The 18,562-nt window shown below is 44.1% G+C and overlaps 1 protein-coding gene across 1 annotated transcript in view; it reads left to right on the top strand.

The window, feature by feature from the left end:
* Positions 1-18,562, top strand: part of PAPPA2 (pappalysin 2) — a 294,379-nt gene that overhangs the window by 248,051 nt on the left and 27,766 nt on the right. The window contains exon 20 of the mRNA XM_059144906.1: positions 1,092-1,163. Coding sequence (XP_059000889.1) covers positions 1,092-1,163 — 72 coding nt within the window. The remainder of the gene's footprint in view (positions 1-1,091; positions 1,164-18,562) is intronic.

The raw sequence follows: 18,562 nt of genomic DNA, 5'->3' as shown, positions 1-18,562 counted from the left end.
CTCCCATTCTCATAACTATGAGGTTCATATGCATGTACCTACATATTAATATATGCAAATGTCTCCAATCTGATTATTGCATAATCTTAGCATTCTAGAATGTATGATTTCCAGTTACCGGAAGTACTACATTGTGTAAAACTCCTATTCGACAGTGTATTATTTTTCTTCCGATTGCACCGTATTCCTTGTGCACTGAATTAAAATGTGCGATTGAAAGTCTACAAGTGACTGGAAATCTCCTTTTCTCCCTGAAGCCTCCTGTGGGACTTTCTCTTCTCCTGAAGTGCATCTTTCCAAATTTTAAAATACAAAAATTAAAAGGAAAAAGCTCAGTGACAAGCATCATTCAAGCAAGAGTAGATGACTGTTTGTTTAAATGCACATCTGGAAATGACCACTGGGACCAAGACAATCACCAGTGTTTAACACGAACGTGGTCTTGCGCTTTCCCACTTGATGCAGGTGCCATTTTGAGCCCGTGGCATCACGTTAACCCTGCTTGACCAATGCGTAGACCTTCTTTCATTTCCCGTGAGGAAGGGATAAGTGTGCTAGCAAGAGCTGCCAATCGTGCAGAGTCTCCTTCGCTCTTTGCTGAACACTCACATCTTATCGTCTAGGATTCTTAAGATCCATTTTTAGTTCAACCCTCAGCCCTTTTTCAGTCCTTAAAAATCCCTGGTGCTTCCTGGTCAACCCAGGCAGCTCACAATTTCTTGTAATGTTATTGAAAACTTCAAAACAAATGGAAACAATCTTATGCCTAGAGCCAAATTAAACTCATTACAACATAGAGGATGCTTTCTTAAAATTATAGCTACACCTCTCTGGAAACTCTGGTATCTTGGGAGAGAGGAGCGAAGGAGGATGAAGAGGATGAGAGCTCCACCCTGGTACCAGCTGGCAGGAGTAGCAGCTCTGGAGGAAACACCAGCTGGCCCCGGCCTCGGCTGTCTCAATAGGACACAACTGGGGTCTCCCTCCTCAGGAAATGGGGTGGGACTGGTAGGGGAGCTCAGGGTCTGCCCCTTCTCTTACTGACGAGGGCTCTCTATTTTTGTTTTCTGTTCTTTCATCTTCCCCTTCAGAGCATCGTGTGCACTGGGCGGCGTCAATGGCACCCAGACCCTGTCCTGGTCCACTGCATTCAGTCATGTGAGGTAAGCTGCACGCCCGCGCCCCCCAACCCAGACTAGAGTTTTTAAGTCTGCTTAACTCACAAGGAGTTGAGCCTTTCTAATTCAAGATCCTGCTCCTGTGTCCTTTGGTTAATCACTTATATTTAGCTCTCCAGTTCCCAAATTACAGATATTGGGATTTCTCTTCTTCTTCCTTTTTTCTTCTTTCTTCTTCCTCCTTCCTTCTTCTGTCATATCTTCTTCTCCTTCTTCCTCATCCTCTTCTTCTTCTCTTTAGCAAAATCTCTAGGGTCTCATTTTAAATGAGACCTAATAAAAAATAAGTTAAAAGCAAATGAGACCTAATAAAAAAGAAGTTAAAAGCAAATCAGAATTTTTTATGGTCTTGGGATTCCGTAACTGGACCTTAATTGCGCTTAGTTAGATCAGAGCTTTGCGGACCAATGGCCTATAGACAGGTTTGTCTGGCCAGCACCGGGTCTGACAACAATTTTGTTTTGGTTGCCAGTATTTAAAAATTGGGCTTTCACATAAAACTTGTACATGTACTTATAATATCACACACACACGTACACACATACTCCCAGTAAAAATCAGTATGAAACACTCTGTGTGGATTTGTCTCCTGAAAAAAAAGGCTATCTGGCAACCATGGCAACAATTAGCTGGCTCTAAGTAACAGCTACAACTCCAGAAGGGCAGCTGCTCTGGGCTGAGCAAAATGCTCCCGTCTCCCTATGGCTTCTTACCTAGTGCACATCCCTCCTTGGCATCAACTGCCAAGGAGGGATGTGCTCAACCTCTGAGGTAGACCTGTAATCCACCGTTGACCAACTTGAATCAGACCTTTACTTCCTCAGGGAATCCTGTATACTTCTTCACACAGGGGAGTGCCTTCTAGTAGGGGATTTAGCATGCTGTGAATTCCTTAGCTAGATTAACAGGAGTTATTGTGAAGAAGAGTCAAGAACGAGGCAGAGCCTTACTGAAGGAGACTGACGCAGGAATCCTGGAATCCTGACGTGGGGAGGTGGTTGGGTGGTGGGTGGGGGAGCAGGCACTTCTCACACACGTGCACACACGCACGTGCACACACACACACACACACACACACACGATTTAAACCCTTTCACCCTGGGGATAGCCCCTCTGTCACAAGAGGTTTTGCCATCCAAATCTCTCACTGCAAGGAATGAAGCCACTTAGCGGTGACACTTGGGTAATACTGGCTGCTCCCTGTGTGCTAGCAAGAGCTGTTGCACTGCCACTGATTTCCAGCCCCCTCCCCCCAACACACACCCAACCCACATGCTTGTCGGTCCCTCGGTTCTTCTGTATCCCTGTTTCTCTTTATCGAATTCTGGGAAACTGGGATCTACATGAGGCCAAAGAGGGGGAAAGGGTGGGGTTTGAGACAAAGAGAAAACTGGGTGGGGGAAATGACACCAATAAAATAGCGCTCTGAGAGTCCATCAGGGAAAATGCTAGCATGGAGTATGCTTTGTTACCGTGCGGGCCAACAAAACAGCTCATCTTCTGCCATCATTAGAAAAACAGATGGCAGTGGGGTGGGGAGGAGGGGCAGTGACTCATCCACTGGGCAGGGTGTAAAAAGAGGGAAGAGGAGGCCAGGGAAGGAGGGAGATAAACAGACAGAGGACTCAGAACTGGGAAGAGATCAAAGGGATCCTGAGAATTCCCTTCTGCTGCTTCTATGTGTGATGGCAAGAGGGAGGGTGGGTGACTGGGGCTTGGAGCTGGCTTCCGCGTTTCCCAGAAGGTCACAACGCAGAGCTTTCCTCGTGTACTCCCCTCCTCACTGAACCCCCAGCGTATCCTCTAGATCTCTTGACCGGAGCTTCCTAGGCTTCCCTCCTTCCTAGCCTTTGTTGATGTGACAAGGAAATACTCCCCTCCCTCCTGTGACTACCCTGCCCAATGGCTGCTATGTGCATCTGAGCCTTGCCCACCTGACAGCTGTTGGTACCCCGGCTCCAGTGCTTCTCAAGGTCTGGCCCGTGGGGTGAAAGGAAGAAGGGGGGTGGGGGGAAGAGCATCAATGTGCACCAGAAAGGAAAGCAATCAGACACGGGAGGAGAAAGAGAAGAAACTCTGAAGATGTAAGTAGTAAGAAACGCAGAGAGGGGCAGAACAGGAGAAGAGAAGACGAGAGAGGCTGGAACTGGCCACTTGGCAGACACATGATTCTTTACTGGAAAAAATCAGCTAATTGTATCAGGGGCAACTGAAGAGCATCAAGGATAGAGGAGGGAAGACAGACCCTGAGGCAAGATAAACCGAAGAGGGCTCAGTGGATGAGAGGAAGTCTTGAAAGTGCTGCACAGAAATCCGAGCTCAAATTAGACATTTGTTCCCCAGTATCTAAAAGGAGTTTTCTTTTTTTGCTTTCCAGTACTGAATATAACTCTAAGATGTCCCTGTGAGACATCCAGCCTTGTAAAAGTCAAGTAGCTCATTCCTCTTAGCTCAAGACAGTGAATCCATTACCCGCTATCCCCCATCCGTGTCCTGCTTCCTGCCAGTTCTGCTCTTTTGTATCCTACCCTCTTGGCCACCGAGTTTTCACCTTCAATGCTCCATCATTCTATGCCTCTTGCTTTCTTCAAGAGACAGCTCTAAGGTGTTCTCTACAACATCTTGTGTAAATAACTTCACCTTCTCATTGTCACCTGCATTGGCCTTGTCTCAGCAGCCCAAACTTGTTCATACGTGAAATTCTATTTTTCTAGGTGTTTCTCAAAACTTAACCTGACACTCCTCCTATTTGTCCTGACCCGCCCTTCCTCATGTTGTCTATTTCTTTTGTAAGTTGCAAATGCGCAGGGAATGGTAGCTTGGTTGGTGGAAAGGTTTTGGGGTCACACAAATGGAAATTCAAATCCAAGGTCAACTGAGTGGTGTGAGCCTTGTGTTTTATTCTGTACTGAGGGCAACAAAGTAGGGGCGACAAAATGATTTTAAGAAGTGTGTTAAGACATTATCATGATAATGTCCATGAAGTGTTTAAGTACCATACTATGTCTGGTCCATGGCTGATGGGTACAAAGTATGGCAGTCGTGGTGAACTGTTAACCACTTTGTAAATGCTTACTGAGTGTGTAATGCAGAAAGTGGGAGTCCAAACTACTCTTGTGGCCTCAAGGTGAGTAGGTACAAACGCTGAGGACGGGAAAAGGGGAAGAATAAGAGAAGAAAGGGGAAAGAGGCCATTCTTAGGGAAGCCCCCTGAGATCCATAATTTGCAGATCTCATGGAGAAGCTGCCAGGTCCAGTCAGTCACCAGGTCAGTTGGTCACCAGATCATTCCATGAGTAGCTCTCTTCATTCCAACCATTGTGTCCCTTCTTGGTGCCTCAGCGTTTCCCACTTGGGCTACTGCGTTGGTTTCCTGATTGTTCTTCCTCTTCCCAGACCTGTGCTCATTAAAATTATAGACAAGTATACAAATGGTCTAGGATAACTGTGCAGGAAACAAACACTTATTCTTCCAAATGCTTGTCCAAGAAAGCATACTCTTTTCCCGACACGGCAAGAGAAAGAGAGACACCAGGAGGCATCTTCATTCTGTGGGGCAATGACTGAAGTGAGTGTTTGTTCAATCCATGAACACTATGAGACTGTCAGGTCACATGTGTTGCCCTCTCTGGGGTTTTTCCCCCCTCTGCTCCTTCCTTTTTCCTTCAGAAAGTCGTATTTATGAATTCTGCCAAAGTCCACAGCCCTAGGTTCCACTTAAACTAAGAAACACCTTGTTCTCCAGGGAATGCAGCTGGGAATAAAGACCACACTTGCAGCCTCCTTTTGGAGAGAAAAGATTAATTTCCCTCCTGCCGGATGATTAAACTTGAGGGCTCACTGACCTCACGTTTGGTGCTACTTTTTCTGTGACCACGCATTGTGTCCTTCTCAGCAGACTCCATTTTGGATTACAGTTTCTCACACTCTCTTTTTACTCCTTCACTGTTCTGTAGAGCCGTGCCCTTCCTTTTTCAAAAGTGGGAGCTATGAAGGAGATCGGGGCAGAACTATATTCAAATAATTAGGACCAAATACAAATCAAAAACATCTACCCTTGTTCACTATGTGGGGTTAGGGTCTTATCGAAACAATGATACAGGGCGCCTGAGTGGCTCAGTGGGTTGGGCTACTGCCTTCGGCTCGGGTCATGGTCCTGGAGTCCTGGGATTGAGTCCCGCGTCAGGCTCTCTGCTCAGCGGGGAGCCTGCTTCCCCCCTCTCTCTCTGCCTGCCTCTCTGCCTGCTTGTGATTTCTCTGTCAAATAAATAAATAAATAAAAATCTTTTAAAAAAAAAAAAAGAAAGAAAGAAAGAAAGAAAGAAACAATGATACATATTAAGAAGGCAGAAATAGTCAACTTATACCCAGTTTATATCCTCATGAGTGTTTATTATATTAGTATAGGTAACCATGGTTAACTGACATTCTTCAGTTCCCAATAAAACTTAGAAAGCCTTTTAAGGTATTGTGGGAATTTCAAGGAAGTCCTTCTGGGCATTAGCTGCCATTTCTCATGTAAAGTCTTATGCACACCCTTACAGATGCCTATCACCTTACTTACCACATTATTTCAAGATTATTGGATAGATCCATCCTTCCCACAGACTGCAGGCTCCCAAGTGTCGGATGTGTGTTTTATATATTTTTGTATCCCTATTGGGGAAAAAAAGCCTGATTCTTCAGTGACACTTGTTTTCATTCCCGTAAAGGGAGGGACAGAGTTGAAGGTAGAACTTGGAGAGTCTTAAATTTGAAAAAGATTGGGTCAGTCTTTGGAGAATCAGCACTGTGGAAATAAACGCAGGGCTGGAATAGAAGTAAAGACTAGAAACTCTGACACGCACAGAATCAGAAGACCTAGCAGCAGGTACAGTGAGGGTGCATGGAATAGCAGAAGAAAGGCTGTCTGACACATCGAGGCAGGCTTGAAGTTCACTTCCATCCTTTAGATTTATCTTTTAACCATGGCACACCTGGGTGACTCAGTCGGTTAAGTGTCTGCCTTTGGCTCAGGTCATGATCCCAGGGTCCTGGGATCAACTCCCACATTGGGCTCTGTGCTCAGCAGGGACCCTGCTTCTTCCTTTGCCTACTGCTCTTCCTACTATGCTCTCTCTCTCTCTTTATGACAAATAAATAAATAAATACAATCTTTAAAAAAAAAAAACTTGCTGGTCAGATAACCAGCTTCAGAAAACTATGGAGACACACCCATAGGATACAGCTTGGGGCCTTCAGAGAGGTTGCATGCCAATAATGTGTAGGTCATGCTAATTTTTCAGGAATGACTGCAAACCTCCCTTGTTTCTGAGGATTTTTTATCTTAATCAAAAGATTTTGATTAGATTTTGAACTTAATTATACCCGTAATTCCTTCTCTTAAAAGGGCCACTGGTCAGATTTGTGGCCGTCTCAGTTAGCCTTCATTTCTTAGTCCCTGGATGGGTTGCATTTTGGAAATCTGTTGGCACTGTTCTTTCTTGGCATCTGTTCAAGACCAGTCCTGCTTTTGGTTTTACTGCTTCCGTCCCGGTACTAGCTGGCAAGAGAAAACTCATACTAAGATAGGATAGATAGGAGAGTCAGAACATGATAAAGGACGTACAAGCACCTCTTGTATGAATGTTCATTAAACATTAGTTGAGCGTGTGATAAACATTAATTGAATTTCATTTGTCAGTAATACCGAGTGGCTTCTGTTACAAAATGAAAGTTATGCTCCTTGGCCACTATTCATCCTCATACAATGGGCAATACCCATGTTTGTGTGTATACCCTGAGGAGAAAAGAGGCCAGGCTGATCTGGAGGGAGATATAGGGTAAAGGATTGCTTAATATAACTCTGGCGCCCTATCTAATCCCGTTTGGTGTTCCCGAAGGAATGAGGTGCCCTCGGAAAGCTGGAGGGAAGCTGTGCAGTATACACTATTTTATTTTATTTTTTTTAAGAGTATTTATTTATTTATTTATTTGACAGAAAGATTACAAGAAGGCAGAGAGGCAGGCAGAGAGAGAAGGGGAAGCAGGCTCCCGCCCAGCAAAGAGCCCAATGCGATACTCCATCCCAGGACCCTGAGTTCATTTGAGCTGAAGGCAGAGGCTTAACCCACTGAGCCACCCAGGTGCCCCCAATATACACTATTTTAAAAGGCAAAGGGGGTTGAGCAATAATGTCTGCATGCCTGCAAGTTTGAGTTTTCTATGAGAAATAGGTGTAGGGCAGTTTCTCTTTGTCCAAGTCCTATCCTTCTAAGGAACAAGCCCTTCCTTACCACCTCCATGTTTTGTGTCAGAACGACTGGTCAGAGAGATAAAGGAGAAATCAGTTCTTAAACTTAGCAGGTGTGCCCTTCTAGTCCAGATGAGAGAGCCCCCAATTTAAGATGGCAGCTAAGGGGTTTGACGCAAGGTGGGTCATTACTGGAGATTGTGCAGGACGGGACGGCCCGACCAGTGGAACACTCAAGACGTGTTCTGGCCACACCCGGATTTTGACTCATTTCACAAGGGCAAGGGAGTCGGCGGGTCATTTTTATAAAAAGTGAGCTAAAGAATTACATGTATTCTTATTTTTTATTTTTGAAAGATTTTATTTGTTTGAGAGAGAGAGAGAGCAGGGGTGAGGGGCAGAGGGAGAGAGGGAATCCCAAGGGGAACTCCCGTGTTGAGCATGGAGCCGACAAGGGGCTCCATCTCATGACCCTGAGATCACGACCTGAGCTGAAATCAAGAGTCAGATGCTTAGCCAACTGAGCTCCCCAGGTGCCCCTGGGCTTCTTATTTTTAAAGTACTTATTCTTAGGTGCTGCCTCTTCTTTCCCATTCTGACATGTCAAGTCTGGGGTGAGGTCCAAGAATTTGCTGTTAATCCAGGGGGTTGTCAACTACACTTTGAGAAACACTGAGCAGGAATAAGAGAATGCGCTCCTCGATGAAGGTACATGGCAGCACCTTGCAGCTGGGGAGCAAAGTATCCATCTTCCAGTAGTTTTTGGAAAAAATAAACAAATCACCTGAAATAGAATGTAAAATTAGAGGTCAAGGACAAAGGTAGAAACATCTGGCAGAGAGTAGTAAAAGTAAAATTCTCAGAAGCCAGGAAACACTGGTTTGCTTTTAAAATTGTAGTTGAAATTTTTAAAAATCGTGTTTCATCATGGGTGAACAGCAGCGTGCCTCTTCTTAAAACAAGCACAGCTACATGGCAATGAGTATACTTGGGACCAAGAAAAAACCTGAGTATTTCTCTGTTTTTCATTCTTCTCACCAGTAGTCTATTCCTCTTTTCTCTTTAGATCTAGCCTCCATAGCCATTAGAAAATACAGACCATTTTTGGGGTGCCTGGGTGGCTCAGTGGGTTAAAGCTTCGGGCTCGCTCCTCAGCGGGGAGCCTGCTTCCTCCTCTCTCTTTGCCTGCCTCACTGCCTACTTGTGATCTCTGTCTGTCAGGTAAATAAAATTAAAAAAAAAAAAAATACTGACCATTTTTTAAAAATTAACATATAATGTATTATTTGCTTCAGGGGTCCAGGTCTGAAATACAAACCTTGTTGAAGGTAGCAAGAATAATCTCCAAAGTTGTTAATTCATTTGGGGCAAAAATCAAAAGCAACTGGGATTTTTAAGCCAAAGATGAGTAGGATGAAGATGCACTTAGTAAATATTTTCAGGTCGTGGATACTTTACCTACAGAAGAGTTAACAGTCACCATCCCCCGATAAGAACAGAACAGAAAACAATGGGCTTAAAAACTGAATGAACTATTCAAATCTGTGTGAAATATCCTGACAGTGTTAGACTTTATACAAGGTTTCAAAGAGATGTGTTTAAAAGTCATATTAGCCTTCGGAACATTTTAAGGGGGTGTGTATTGTCCTCTCTCTGCACAATTGGATACTTTCTGCTGTGTGAAACACAGAAAATGTTTTGGTGTTCCCTTTCCCTGTAGATGTAGCATGCCGTGGATTTAAATGTAAATATATTTGTGCGGTTTCTTAAAGCAACTGGTAGAGATATCTGTATGTATCCTTGCCATAGGAGTACTCCCTTGATAGGAATTTGTATAGGAGGAAACTGGGCTTGGAAAGACCAGGTGAGGAGGAGTTGGGGAACAAATTTAGCTTCAGCGGAGCGGCTACATTTACTTAAAAGTAGGTGGGCAGTTGTATTTTCTTACACATTTAGTAGCTGACACCAACAATGCTCCCATCCCTAATTCCTTCCATCTGCTACACCATTCCTTGGATTCTTTCTTCTGTGTTGTCTTGGACCTCTCTCTGCCTCCCTTTTATTATTTATATTCCAGATGGTAGCCCTGTTAGCTGGGCTTCTTGATGGCTCATGGCACTGCCTCGGTTAATGCTCTAAGTTGATGGGATGCAGGGGTCAGTATATAATTCATGAGGTAGAAATGACGGCCAGGAAATCAAACTTTTATTATACTTTTTTTTTTCTTGCCCAGAGCTTGAGCCAAGAGAGAGGGGCTAGAGTCAGACCAAAAAGTCCTGTTCTAAGAGGTGTGCTTTATTCTAGGGCACAGACTGTCTACAGATCTGAATGAGATGATCTGAGCTCAAGGAAGGGAGAGGCTGGCAGGGTGCGGGCTTGTGCGTGTGTGTGTATTTGACCATGTGAAACTCCAGTGCTGGATGGAAAAACACATCAACACCATCATAAATCAGAGGCATCTTTATTCTTCAAGGTGAAATGCAATGCACGAGCATCTAGGAGAATCCAGTGCAGAAGTCCTGCCTTCCTCGTGGCAGCTAAACTGGCTGGCCCTCTTCCAGGAAAGCAGGAAGGAACATTTTCTCCCAAGTGAAATATTCGAAGACCCAAGTGAGTCAGACAGGGTCATATTTCACCCTTAGGGCTGGCTGAGCCTCAAGTGAGAGAGGTGACACTTGGGCCTGCACCTGCGGAGATCCAGGACGCACCCGTGGCGGTCCTGGCCGCCACCACGGCACCAGACCACCTGTGAGCAGTACAGATTCTCCCGTCAGGGCTTCGAGTCAGAGGCCCTTGTGGGGGCTGGTCGGGGCACAGAACCCAGTTGTGCGGATCCTCTGGGTAGCTCCAGTGTACTCCCGGGTTTGCGGTCTTCAGAGCTGCAGGAAAACACCGCACTAATAACAGTTGTCCCCAGGGGACTGGAAAAAGGCATGCATACAAAGATCCTGTGTCTGATTTGAAATCTGTTCTTTCTGTCCCCCTCCGTGTCAGTGCAACCTGTCCAGCCATGCTTTTCTCAGTCTTTTCTCATTTCTGACCTTAAGGTTGACCTCTATGACTATGCTTCAGAAAACCATTCCATCCCCAGAGTCACAAATTACTTTTAATAAATGCCTGAGGCTTGAACTTTGAAGTATGACCAGGTGGGATTGTGACTGGTTCTTAAAAACAACAACAAAAAAAGAAAACCTCTCACCTGAGTATGTCTTTGTAAGTGCCTTAGTAAAAAGAGAAAAATGAATCCTTTTTATGATAGCTGTATTCAGGAAACCAAACGTTCTATCCTGACTTTATCACTCATGCACTGTGTGATTATGAAGTGGTTTAACTTCTCGTTCCCTTCCTATTTACATGTTGTCATTTAAATAATAGCCAGTAATTAAACTTCTCTTTGCCACATTTTAGCTGTTTACAGATCAGATATAATAACTGTTCCTTCCCTGCTGATTCCTGAAGGACAGATCATATGGGCTTACTTTTTCTTTTACATTCTTGCCAAGTTCTTTAGGATCCATGGGTGAAGAGGGGCCATAAAAACGCTAATCGTAGGAGTAATGAGGTCGCATCTGCCGGTCAAGGGGACAGCTACTCCGCTTCTGGTAGGGATGGTGTAGGTTCTTACAAATCTAAATCTGAATACGTGTTAGCCGTGTTAGAAATCCAGAGAAAAATGGAAAATTAGCTTAAGTTGGAGCTGTCTTCCAGACTCACTGCCCGCCAAATTCCAATCCCCTTGAGGTTTGTTTGTGAATTTCTCTGCCAGTTTTGTGCAATCTCTGCACCAGGCAGAAAAATCCGGGCATTTCTTTCCACTTGTCCGGAGTCCCTTTCGGTTCAGGGCTCTACTTTAGATCCTCCAGATGGAATCTCTGAAAATCAGACTCCAAATGTTAATTAGGACTAGGTTTTCGTTTTGAAAGCTAAAACCATTGTTTCCCGCCCCCTCCTCATCTTTTAAAAAAGTGAAACCCTGAAAGCACAACCATGCAAATTGTAAAACCTCATCTAGATTAACAACATTCAAGAGAATTTATGCCTCCCTTAACCTCCCGTGGAGCCACACTGTGCCTCCTGGTGGGCTTTCTAACTAGCTGCATTTGGCCTTCTTTGTCTTCGCTTCCTGGGTGGGCCACTTTCTCACTCTACTAATTCTCTTTATGGCATGGGTTGTCCCTTTTCCTCCGCCCACCGCACCCTTTTTCTGATTACTCTGTGCTTTTCCTTATTTTTCAGTTCTTTTTCTTTATTATTCCTGCCAGTTTTGCTTGAAGACAATTTATATTACCCTCCTGCAAAATTGGCATCACAGAACTGCTACCTTCCTTTCTTCAACCTGCTGGACCTTCCAGATGCTTTCCCATGACTATAATGAGGTTAGGATTAGCAGTGAACAAATACAGTCAGGTTCTACCCATAAGTAACTTGACTCCTTTTCTCTTTTCACCGGGACATTGATCCCCTATGATGTCTAACTAGCTTCTAAAATGTGTTTTAAATACATTTAAGCACGACTCAAATACATTCACTGAGACTGTTCAGGAACCTATAGAGCATCAGTTAATGTTCTCTTTAGCACATCACTGGCACAATGCCTTTATTAAATAGTCATAGAAGCAAGCTCTTTCAGGAAGTGCACATAGTTTGAGTCATTTCTGATTCATTCTACTAAGTTAGTATCTCTTTAAGTGCAATGATTTGATTATATACTTTATTATAATGACTGAGTGGTAACAAGGTGCCCTAGGAAAACTTTTACCTTATTTCTTAGTCTCTAAAGTACAGGAGTCTGTCTATACACATATTGTGCATGTGTTTGTGTGTCTCTTCTTCTGACTAACCCAGCAGTGACTGATGACCAAGAAGAGGGTGACACTCCACAAGATGTGTAGAAGAAAGGCTACACATTTTGACCCCAGACTAATGGATTTAAATCTCAGCTCCATGCTTATTATATTGTTGTGTAATCTTTTCTAAACTGAATTTTAATTCTTCTTTTTTTTTAATATTTATTTGACAGAGATCACAAGTAGGCAGAGAGGGAGACAGAGAGAGAGGAGGAAGCAGGCTCCCTGCTGAGCAGAGAGCCCGATGCGGGGCTCAATCCCAGGACCCTGGGATCATGACCTTAGCTGAGGGCAGAGGCTTAACCCACTGAGCCACCCAGGCGCCCCTGAATTTTAATTCTATAGAAGTCATACATGGACCTAGTTTAGAAAACCAGTTGGCCAGGCTCTCTGGACAGAGATGATCCCTCCATGTCTTCTTTTCTTCTTCTGTTTTACTTCTTTTATTTCTTCTGGAAATTACATCTATAAATATCTGCATCCATACACACATATCTATTTAATGATTCTTCTGCTAATTTGGATTTTTTTTTTCATTTAGGACATTACTTACTGATGTCCTAGTAGAGAAGATGGTACCATCTCTTACACACACACACACACACACACACACACGTACTGCTGCCTGTAGAGGCACCTGACACTTCTAATTCTTGAGTTTTGGGGGGTACTGTTGCATTTCAGACACTTAAGTTTCTGTTTTCTCAAATTTTCTCTGTCAGTTGCTACTCATCCCATCTATTACCCACTGTCCTAATTGCTGAATTCTCTACTGACCATCTTTCTCTCTCATAATCTCTTTTCTCTTGTGACTTCATACCTTTTTTATTCCTTGACAGTCATTTTAGTGGGGTTTGCAGAGGGAACAGATAGAAAAACAAATTTGATTCCTGTTTTACCTGTACTGAGCCTGGCACATAATACATGCTCAGGGAGCAGTGTACTGTTACTAACACTTCCTCCGACAGAGTGTATGCCTCTATGGAAGAAACAAAAGACACTGGACGGAGACATTGTACCCTATCTTCATTTTTTCCCCTCCATTGTCTCTTCTAACTTATTTCAGCCTGAAGCCAAGCAAAAATCTTTTCAAGTAGCAAGCTCCTGAAAGTGTAAGTTTTAGGTAAAGAAGCACGTATTCATGGACTAGATGTCGTCCATGCGTAGGAGAAAACTCTATGTGAAGGGAAACAAGACAAAAACCCTGCCTCCTGCGAACCCCCAGTCTGATTTGGGGGAGAGGTGTGTTCAAAGTGCTGTGGAAATAGTGAAAACAAAGTGATTCTATTTGCTTAACAGAGCAGGCAAGATGTATGTGTGGGACGTCAAATTTAGAAAAAATCGTATGGCAAAATGGCACTCATGGGGGACCTGGAAGGACATAAACATTCCACTAGTTGGCGATAAAGGAAAGCCCTGTGGGCAGGGAGGAGAGTATGGGCACAAGGCACAGGGGTCTGACAATGCATAGGATGTCTCTGCCAGCGGACAGGGCAGGTGGAGACTACAGGTAATGTTAGAGAGGCCCAGGCTAGATTAGAAAGAGTCTTGAATGCTGCCATGCTTGGGATACAAGCTTTATTCTGGAGGCACTGAAGAGCCTCACTTTTTTTTTTTTTTTTAAACTGGTAAAAATATCACGTTGATGTACTCTTGGAGGTGAAGCCCATGGAGAAGAGATAGGTGATCAGCAGAATGTTTAGGTTAGGATGTCTGTATTTTAAGAGAGGAGGTGAGAACACAGACTTGACCCCTGCTAATAGAGATGGAAAGAAGTAACCATTGAGGGGTTTTCTTTTAAGATATCAGACTGATTCTAGAATCACATCTCATGGGGTAGATGAGGTTCTGAAACTAATTCAGTGGTGGCTGGATGGATAATGAGTGCCACTGAGCTCTGCAAAGAAGAAGAAATAGCCTCGTAGGAGGACATAATGGGATAGGTTTTAGACTGGGTGAGTTTAGTGAAATTGGAAATAGACGTTCAGGAACAGTGACTTGGTTTGAGAAATGAGGCAAGATGATAAGATATAAGGATGCTGATTGAGGGTGGCGAGTGGATGAAGTCACTCAAGGCATGTGAATGGGGAGAAAAGAGGAAAAGAACCGGCAGGAGGCAGGTGATATAGGGGAAGAAAAGAGGAAGTGAAACTAGTCGAGGGGAGAGAGAGCAAATGATTGGAAAGTGGAAGGAAATGAAGGAGAAAGTGTCTCGGGAAAACCATGACAGAAGAGAGACTTCAGGGAGGGAGATGGTGAATGACAGCAAGTGCTACAGAGCAGACAAGCAAGATGGGCATTGGCAAGAGAAAAGTAGGTTTGTGATTTAAGCGCTCACTGAAATCCCTGACACACATGTAGCCGTGAAGTTGGGGAGAGGGTGATAGGTTGAGAAATAGATAAGAAAGTTGATGCAGCAAATAAAAAATAGTGTTTCCAGAAGTTGGCCCGTAGAAGAAATGGAAGTAGAAGTAGAAGAAGTGGGATGGGCAGCGATTTAAGTGGATCTGGATGAGACGTGCATATATCTATGGACTGTGAGTAATCTGGAGTAATCTGGAGGCCCAAGGTTACTGTTGGCTCTGAGTCAGGCGAGAAGGAAGTAACCGTGACCAAAGACAAAGTCTGAAGGGTAGCAGATGGAATTCAAGAACCCAGGGGTTTTACAGGCACCACTTGCTCGTTTCTTTGTGCGGACTCTTCCATCTCAATGGATGGCAACCTCATACTTGCAGCTGCTCGGACAAAATCTTTGGTGTCATCTTAATTCCTCTCTTTCTGTCACCCTCCACAACCAGTTCATCAGGGTAGCCTCATAGCTTGACCTTGAAAATATGTCTGCGATCCAGCCACTTGTCGGGGTCCCAGCTACTGCCCTCTGGTTTGAGCTATCACCATCCGCTGCTTGCATTGGAACAACTGCCTCTTGGCGGGTCACATCACCACCCCGTGGCCTCTTCCCCGCTCAGCAGCCAAAAGCTGCTGGTAGAATAGAAGTCAAAGCTCAGCAGTCCTCTGCTGATGCCTTCCAACCATCCTCCTTTCACTCAGAGTAAAAGCCCGAGTCCTTACAAATGGTTTGCACAATCCCCCAGATATTCCCTCTCTGACCGTCTGACTGAAAATGACAACCGTTCTTACTTCCTCCTTCTCTGCCTATTGCCCAACACATGGACCTCCTGCTTCCTTTATGCGGCCTTTTTTTTTTTTTTTTTTTTAGTAAGACTGTGACTTTCTAATTCACTAAATAATTACTTATTTGTTATATTTAATGTCTATTTTCGCCACCGGGATTTGAGCTTACAGGGCAGGACTTTTTATTTCTTTGATTCACTGTCATATCTCAAGTCCTTAATAAAGTGGTACAGAGAATGGCACTGGTCAGTGCTCAGTAAATATCTTTTGCGTGGATGGTCGAGGTAGGAACTTAAGGGCAGCTACAGGGTTGGAAGAGACCGGCAGTGGGATAACAACCTTAAGCAACTTGATTCCTTTGGAGTAAAGGAATATTTATCTAACTTGTAAAGAGTGAGAGGACTGCCAAAAGACCCTGATTTTAGTCCTATACGAGTCCTTTTTTTTTTTTTAAGATTTTATTTATTAATTTGACAGAGATCACAAGTAGGCAGAGAGGCAGGCAGAAAGGGTGGCGGTGGGGAGATGCAGGCTCCCCGCTGAGCAGAGAGCCTGATGCGGGGCTTGATCCCAGGACCCTGCGATCATGACCTGACCTGGAAGGCAGAGACTTTAACCCACTAAGCTACTGAGCCACCTAGGTGCCCCTGTAAGAGTCTTTTCTACTGAATACTTTTTGGTGTTAAGACTGCAGTGAGCATGGCTTTTCCAAGTGTAGGCACTCAACATGGGCATCGTCGGAACCTTGTCTAAGGAGCTAACGGAAGCTCGGGTCTGAAGCTTGCAGCAGCGTTCCCACACCAGCCCTAGAGCTTAAGGACATTTCTCCAGAAGCTCCCCCTTCAGAGGATGCCCACTGTCCATAGAGGATACATGCCCTCCACCTTAGTTTTCCTCTATTTCATTGAACGGAGAAACAAGAATAAGTGAGGAAAAATGAGTCTCTGAATGCATAACCAAGCTGGAAAAAAATTGGCAAAATAAAATCATTTACCTATTTTGCAAACAGACTTATTACCTCTTCCTTGTCCCAGCACCTCTAATCCAGCAGTCCTGTGTAAGCCTTTCTCCCCCCATAAGTTCTCCATAGCCTCTTCAGCCTTATACTCTGTTTTCCTTCCTATTTAAGATCAGTAATGAGAACTTGGCAGGAGAAAAATTCAAATGGGTCAGGAGGCCCTTGTGGCTTTTCTCGGGCTTGTTTTCCACAGCCCATTCTAGCCTGCAACATACTTCGCAAGAATAAGTTGGCGGGAGATCTAACCCATGGTAAGAGGCCACCGCTGAGGGCAGCATTTCAGACCCAGTGAGGCTGGAGCCACGAGCAGGCTTCCTGAAGCACAGAGCCTGGGTGTTTCCTTACACACGCACATGCACACACACGTGCACACAGCAATGCACACCGGGGATCCTCATGGGGAGCAGATGTCGCTGCCCTCTGTGCCAGCCACGTGTCAGGCGTGGCATTTTCTCCTGCTGAGCTCCTGGCGAGTGTGTTTTTCCTTTCTTCTCCCTTCCCTCCACCTTCCTCGCCCTCTTCCCACCCCTACATCCACTGCATGAACAAATTCTCTCCTGATTCATACTGGGCCAACCTCATATTTTTGTTGTTGTTATTGTTATTGCAAACATGAAATGCTTCCAAAGCTGGGGGGGAAAAAAAAGAAGAGAAAAGAGAAAGAAACCACAACAACCCCCAAAGAAAACATGTTCTAACCCAGGAATGTACAATACTTCATGCATGGGAAGCATCTTCCCACCTCTCCAAGCTTAGCTACAGAATCGAGGGCTCCAAATTCCAGCACATGAAAAAAAAAAAAACCAAACCTAAATCTATCCAGCTTTTTTGTGCGAGCTTCATACCATTTCTCAATCTAAAAGCTTGCTGCTCCCCCCAATGGCTAGGATTTGCAGAAGAAACATAGCCTCCTTTCCCAACTTACACCATGGTCATTAAACAGTGCCCACTGCTTTATACCCATTTACTCATTTCTTCCCTTAAAATAATATTTCTGGGTGCCTATTACAGGCTGAGATTATGAAAGTGATTAAGTTCCTAATACAATCTGTGCAATAGAAGTAAAAGACCAATTGCTACCCAATGAGTATAATATGAACAAACTGTCACATGGGAGCACAGAGGATAAAGCAAATAACTTGTCCCAATTACATGGAGACGTTACAGAGGGGTAACCGTTTGAAGGATAAAGTATGTGGAAAGGCAAAGATGTGAAAGGAAGTGGTACATTGCAGCCATCAAATTTGTCTGTAATAATGCTGCGCAACAAATAATCCCCCAAAATCAGCAAAGAAATGCCAACACATTCAAAACCTCTAGTCAAATGTAACATACGTTACACACATTCACATTACATTGGTCACAACAACCCACATCCTTAGGTCCAAAATTAGAGGGAAGAAGAATTACACTCTGTTGATAGTGAAGTCATAGCAAAGGAGGAATGAAATGAACTCTAGACATATAATATCATCTGCCAATCAGCCTTTGTAGTCACAAACATTTTTTACATTCAGATTCATTCCACCTGATCCCAAGACACTCCAATCATAGTGGACTTCCCCAGTCCATTTGACTTACCAGTCACAGCATCAGGCTTGAAAATCTACACTATCATGATTAACTATCAGGTTACGACATGCTTCTCTTAATCTAGAGTCTGGTGTACTAACATCACAAGTTCTCTGCCTTCCACACCTGATGGACAAAGTGAGGCAGAGACGAGACACCTGCAGTGAACACCCCCTTTCAAGGAGAGTGATGAGAGGCACATAACAGTTACTGGTCCACAACAGTTCTGAAATCCCTCTGAGAAAAGTGGCAAAAAATCTCTGCTCTAAGAATAGGGACTGCTTCTTATTACGAGCTTTTGTTTACTCTCTGGATATAGCTCTCAAGTCCATTGTTCTTCATGGCTCTGGACTCTGCTGACTTGGAAGTCCTTCCTTTTCCATTATCCTCTTGGGCCACAAAATGAAACCCTGGAGAACATCCCTCTGTTGGATGCTAAGTAGCTCTCTCTGCCTGCTTTGATGTAGTAGAATATGGGGGACCCAAAAATCTTTTTAGGTTCTCCAAAGTCTCTTTTAATCCAAGCCAATGATGCTTTTGGCACCTCAACTCACAGACATTATAGGTTTTGTATATATTT

Source organism: Mustela lutreola, chromosome 14 (assembly GCF_030435805.1).
Source record: "Mustela lutreola isolate mMusLut2 chromosome 14, mMusLut2.pri, whole genome shotgun sequence".
In the NCBI taxonomy this organism is placed as follows: domain Eukaryota; kingdom Metazoa; phylum Chordata; class Mammalia; order Carnivora; family Mustelidae; genus Mustela; species Mustela lutreola.
This window is presented reverse-complemented; position numbering and strand designations above follow the sequence as displayed.